The sequence below is a fragment of the Blennius ocellaris genome (genome assembly GCF_963422515.1).
Source record: "Blennius ocellaris genome assembly, chromosome: 18".
NCBI classification, from domain to species: domain Eukaryota; kingdom Metazoa; phylum Chordata; class Actinopteri; order Blenniiformes; family Blenniidae; genus Blennius; species Blennius ocellaris.
The window spans coordinates 6732821-6739435 of record NC_137667.1 but is presented as its reverse complement, the minus strand read 5'-3'; the positions used below and the strand labels follow the sequence as shown (position 1 = coordinate 6739435).

Below are 6615 nucleotides of genomic sequence, written 5' to 3'. Positions count from 1 at the left end.
AAACCTTGGCTCATTTGTTTTTTGATATCATCATCAAACAACATTGGTTAATATTTGTAACCGTATTCTATATTGTGTGTAGGACAGCAACAGTCCAAAAGAGAGCTTTTTTGGTTTGTAATTTTGTTGAGATGTTATTCAGGTTTAAGATGTTGATGTGTTCACACTTTTTAAGTTAGTTAATCCATATGTTTTACAGCCCTCCTTATTTTTTACCATATTCTGAGTCCACTTTGCGCATTTTGACAATATTGGCTTATTGGCTTGTATCTGTACACATTATCTTATCTGTCTGTCAGAGCAGGTCCAATGAATCAAAGGTCATGTCACGTGACATGTTGCACATTACATGATATATGTTATTGTATTGTTTGTTTGTGTGTGTGTGTGTGTGTGTGTGTGTGTGTGTGTGTGTGTGTGTGTGTGTGTGTGTGTGTGTGTGTGTGTGTGTGTGTGTGTGTGTGTGTGTGTGTGTGTGCGTGCGTGCGTGCGTGTGTGTGTGTGTGTGTGTGTGTGCGTGCATACGTGTGTGTGCGTGCATGCATGTGTGCGTGTGTTTGTGTATATAACCAGTCTATCTCTGCTCAGACGTCAGTCCAGTACACGTACTTGGCTCGGTTGTTCTCTGCAGATCCGGTGAATCAACCATGCTGCGACCGGCAGTCCTCGGCCTTCTCCTGGCTTGTGCAGCCACCCTCAGTACCTCTGCTGTGGTCCTGGAGAACGGCATCCCCCTCCTTTGGGCACAAACATTTAGCGAAGTGAGTGAAATTCCGAAGCAGGGAGAAACGGTGAATCCAAACCCATGGCTCTACCTTCACCGCATGAGCTTGTACCGGCTGATGATCGCTTCAACAGATCCCTTCATGGGAAGCATGGGATCAAAGGCAACAGACAGTCCGATGTGGGGATTGCCGCTGCAGCTTTCATGGCTACTAAACTCAGGTGGGAATTGTTTTTTGAAAGCAGTAATACTTCTGTAAACAGCACGTCTTAATGTCAGAGTCATAGCCACATAATCATATTTTTATTCCTTGTAATTCAAAAATCCCAAAATACATTTCTGTAGGCCGTCTTGCTGATCCAACTGGTCAAACAAAATGCGGGGTGCAATCAGAGGAGCCCATGTGTGTTTCTCCTAATAGCTGGTGGGCTTGTAAGTATGACAAATCAACAACAAACATATACATACACATACAGCACTCATTAAGAAAAAAAATGTATATATATATTTTTTTTTTTCTTTTCTTTTTTGTCTCATCTTTAGGCGAGAACTACTATACCTCTGTTATACCATTCCTGTCTGCCGCACAGCAGGGCATGCTGGGAGATGGACTTCTGGTACATGTGCAGCTGGATTAATCTTTAGACTGTTTTTGGAGAGAAAAATATGACATAAAAGCAAAAGAAGATTGGGAAGAATTCTGTCTGCTGGTGCGACATAAGTCATTAATTTGAATGATAATGCAGATGTCTATAATGATGAATCTTCCAGGTTGAGATGCAGAAACCCGCAGGTTTCGAGGAGTACTGTACTACCTATACTGAATGCTCAACTAGGTACCCTGACGCCATTGCTAAGTGGGACACCTTCTATCAGGTATTTGAAACTGGACACAATTGTAAAAGGGGGATTTAACTGATCATATAGAACATGATCAGATAATATTTTCCGGCATGGTACTGATCCCAGGCCGCATTTTACCTGATAATTCCAAGTGGGTGTGGGAAACTGTTATCCACCAATATATCACCATGACGACAGTCAGAAGATTGGAATCACATTGTTTAATGCGAAGCTGTCAATACTTGTGTTCGAAGGGTCTCAAGGCTTCAACTGACTCTCCTCTTCCTGACAACGAGAAGAAAGACATTATCCTTGGGCAATTCTGGGAAGCCCAAATGGCCTCAATTTATGCTTCTGCAACATGCCAACCCAAGTACGGAGTTGACCTCTTGACCTATGTATAGCTGCAGTTTAAGAAAATAATACAAGATAATATTTCCTAAAATGATGAACTCTGGTTAACCTGTCCTCTTCTTACCTTCAGGCAGAGCTCCTATTCCTCTGTGGAGGTTTCTTTCGCCAGCAGCTGGATGAACTCGGCTGAGTATGTAGCAGCTGCGCATTTCCAGTCTAACCTGGACAATGCTGCCATGTTTATTGCTCCTCTGCCCAGTCGAATTCTTCAGGTAAATAATCCTCTCACATTCCTAAGTTACGGGTTGCATTTCTCCAGCCTCTCTACCTTTTGAATTCCTCTCATTCTGGTCTTCTATGCACCTGTAGGAGGGCGATAATCCACCTGACATTGCTGATCTTACTACCGAGGAGAACCACACACTAAGTACCTTCTCCTGGATGAAAAGTATCAACAGTGTCCTTGGTAAGACACACACACACAAATTCTCATAGCAAAAATTAAACACACAATTTAGTGAGGAAAATATATGTGACGGTGTCTTTGTTGGGAAATTAAACAACATACCACCTATAAAGCTTACACACATTTGAATTTCACACTGACTGATTCGACTTTTGGTCCCTGTAATGTTTGCTGTCCTCACCACTTAATTGTGTACTAAACATGTCTAAGTCCCTATAAGTACAGCAATACCAGCCCACCTGCTCACACACACAAACAATACAATAACATGTTCCAATGTGTGATCATTTATTGAGATTCCTGTCGTCTCCCAGGTGGATCGCTGGTGCGTATGTGGAAACGTGCCATGTGCTCTGTAGGCACAAGAGAGAAGGGCAAAGTAATGCTGCAGCAGCTCATGCTGAACCCCGACTTCGCCACGGGCACTTTCTTGTCCATCATCAGTGAGATGACAACAAGCTGCTGAGAGAAACATTCATAAACCACAAGGCGGCGTCTCTTCATAGATAGTGGCTGTCACATATTTACCATCATTTCAAAGCTCAAGAGTACACCTGCTTTTTATCCGTGTATGTCTTTTTACCTTGTCTTTATACAATTCTGTGCCAGTAAACAATAAACAAACCACTTTTTCTGCCATCATTTACCTTTTTGAGACATCATTTCATATCATTTTCATGTGATTGTAAAGAGCAAGTAGAGCTGTCACAGTTTGTTTTTTTCAATTGATTAAGCGCGATTTTGAAAACTGATCCCGTTGCACACAATTAGCACGCCAAACACCTAAATAGCAGAACATCTCAGACCCTTTGCGAAATGAAGCACTCTTGTCAAAACTATACACCAATTGATTAAAACGGATTTTGTCACCATATGAAACACACACACGCTTCATATTACTTAATTCTGTATGAACCAGTTAAACACGGCTGTTCTTAACCTTAAACACTTTTCGCAATTCTACTTCTCAGTGACTTGAGTACTATAGTACACAGATGAAGTGCAAATATACAATAAGTTCACCAAAACACTGGACAAGATCAATGCTGCAGACTGAGGAAAATATTATTTATTTCTCTCCATACACTTAAATCAGTCAACGTGGAGAAAAATGTGAATATGTGAGGTGTATTGTAAAGGTCAATTTTTTATTTGCTCAGCATCCATCTGTAGAAATCTCCGTAATACAGTGAGTGACAACATCTTGTCGTTCAGAATAGATCTAGCATACAGTAAATGTACATGTTAAAAGGTCATGTGTGCAGTATGCAACACCACAGTGCAAGAGTAAAGTCAAAAATGCATACCTCCACATACTCGTGCCGCAACCGTTTGACCCTCTCTGAGTTCCACTCAAAAGGCACTCATTTTGTTAAGGCAGGTGAGCTGACCTGCTGCATTTTTATAGTGCTTGAACATGTGTTTGAGCATCTGATGGCTGTGTTTACTGTTTGGCTCACAAGGTGTGGTAATTTCACGGTCAGTGCTTTGGAATTGCAAGGAAGTGACTTCATGAAATACTTGTGTGTCTAATATATACAAGTGAGTGTTTTGCAAATCACTGTGTGTATTGTTTTGCAAAAAGTGTGAGGCTGAAATTGTGCTTACAGTGGTGCACATCTGGGCCATGTTTTGCTTCTTGCGTGTAAGATTTTGATCATTTTGTACTACTTTCAATTTTAGTGCTTCAGCAATCGGAATAAAACTGTAAAGTGGAAAGAATCAGAACTATCTTAATAACCAAAGTACGTTATTCAAAAATATATTGCAATGTAATGATGCCTCCCAAAAGTCTTTCACCCTCTGGAGGTTTTTTTCCTACTTTCCTCTCACTATTTAACATTATCTGTCTTCTGTAAGAACAGCGCCCTCTAGTGTCACAGAAGAGTAAATTGCATAAGTAGGTCAGTCTAACCTTATTTTGATGGCTTCCTCCCTTCTCAATTTTTCTATTGCACATTGAAAGTGTTTGTTTTTAGAAGGCCTGCATAAAAATGAATCATTTTAGTTACTTTAGTTCCTCCAAAGGTATCCCCCTGCCTCTACAAGGTCTCTGAATGTTTAAACACATCGCAAACTTAATAATAATAATAATAATAATAATAATAATAATAATAATAATAATAATAATAAAGATATTATACAGGCAGACAGACATCTGTTACTTTTATACCAAATTATGAAAGGCTCAGTTTTATTCAACTACTTTTTAAAGATTCAACTAGTAACTGTAATCAACAAATGTTCTGAAACTTATGTAACACAGCTTGCAGCAATATAACACTAAAGGTTTAAGACTGCACAACAAACTGATGATACAGATTTTCAAGCGTTAGTTTGAACCATCATATAAATAGGCTTTTTTTTTCTTTTTGTTATATTGACTTACATTTTTGGTAATTCATTTTTAGAAGTGTTGAAAAATAACACAACAATCAGACTACACACAAAAAAATAATAGCCAACACTGTGCTACTGCATTTTTTTTTAAGGTAATGTTGGCAGCCACTTTACTCAGACGACAAGGTTTTGCATGATCCTGTTGCACACATACTGTTATGTGACTGTAAGGAATTTAGAGGTATTGTGCCCTAAAGGGGGGGGGGGGGGGTTAATGGGGCAGGGGCCATTACAAAGGCTCTGAACATGTGTTTTGGGAAAGAAGATACATACACAAAGGACACAAGGTTAAAAACATCATTGGTGGTTTATTTTTGTAGAAGGTGCAGACATGCATAAAAGGAAATAATGTTGGTAAGATTGCTTTGAAAATGCTATTACCTGTTTGTTTTGCCTCTGTTGGTGTGGGAATCTGCCTCAGCTCTGCTTTGTGCCTCCAGACCGCCCTCGTGCTACTTTGACATGACAAGTGTCACAGTGACATTTGGTTCAAAGAGGACAACCAAACATTTGCGCGTTTACCTTCTCTTAGTTTGTTTTGATACATTTAAGAGCTTGTCATTCATTATCACATTCAATACATGTGCTGACAGACAAAGCCGGACTCAGAATGGACACCAAATTCAGTTTCTTGAGGCTCCTGCAGAAAAGACGGAAAGTCACTATTTATTCTGCATAAAGACTAAATGGTTAAAACTCATTTGGATCTATGATCTTAACCCTTGTATTGTGTTTTTAAAAAAAAATTATTAACTATGTTGTGGGTCATTTTGACCCCTACTGTGTAAATCAATTCAAATCAGTCAGAAAGTCAGGTTAACCCTTGTATTATGTTAAGGGTCATTTAGACCCGTTTTAGTTTTTGTGTTGACTAAAGTACTAGTTACCCTTATTTTTTCTCCATGTAAATTTGTGACTTTTCCAGTTGTGTAAAGTCTGTACTTTGTTTTGACTGCCTCTGAATAGCCATTTAGAGACCAGAGACCCAGGTGCCTGTTTTCTCACCTGTCTTTCACTTTTCTCATGGCATTTCTTTGACGAACACAAAACAATGAACTCCAGATGATTTGCAGTCAAAGAAAGTCACTCTTTGTTTGATATTACACAGATTTGAGGGAACATCCACACAAAGCAGCTGGAAAAAAAAACTGAAAAGGAAAGTCATAGTAGACATCTGTCTATTTCAATTAACATGAAATTACATATTTTTAAATGTAGTCATTTAGAGCGATATCTGAAAACCTTGTTTTTATATGAAAATACAGGAAAACAAGAATCATAGACATGTTTTTATTTCAACATAAATTGTAACATTTACCTAAATACAACACACAACAGGCATCAAATAAAAAAAGACAAAAATTCCAAGGACGGCGCAGAGCCATTATACCCACCATAGAAAAAAAGCACAACATAACCCTTGTGTGTTATTTACAGAATGTATCTATGCTACAGGCAAAATGATTGTCGATGAAAAAGCAATATCAAATACGAATTCACAATAGCAAAACATAAATGCAGAATGGGATATTTTATCAAGACTCACACACATTGTGATCTAAGTTGTTCTCTTTGTGTCTCCTGAGCTTCGTTTTAGGCTCAAACCACTTTATGAAGTCTGTTGAGTAAGTAACACGTTAAGCAAACAAAATGATGCATTACATTAATGGCTTTTCACAGGTTTTAGAATTTGGTTTTCGACCAAACCACTAAAACATATCAACCTGCTTATCTATTTAAAAAAAAAAAAAAAAAATGTAATTGCCAACTGTCCAGCAGATGTTCATAAAGAGACTTTAAGGGGAATCACAGCAAAAATAATACTGCT

The 6615-nt window shown here is 38.6% G+C and overlaps 1 protein-coding gene across 1 annotated transcript; it reads left to right on the top strand.

Moving 5' to 3' along the window:
- Nucleotides 1–647: 647 nt before the first annotated feature.
- Nucleotides 648–2853, top strand: LOC308143260 (protein LEG1 homolog; the record flags this gene model as incomplete). The annotated part of the gene is made up of 8 exons (XM_080513999.1): nt 648–945; nt 1070–1156; nt 1268–1341; nt 1496–1600; nt 1822–1940; nt 2052–2193; nt 2291–2387; nt 2702–2853. 8 exons carry the CDS (start codon nt 648–650, stop codon nt 2851–2853), a joined length of 1074 nt encoding a protein of 357 aa, XP_080370125.1.
- Between the last annotated feature and the right edge of the window lie 3762 nt (nt 2854–6615).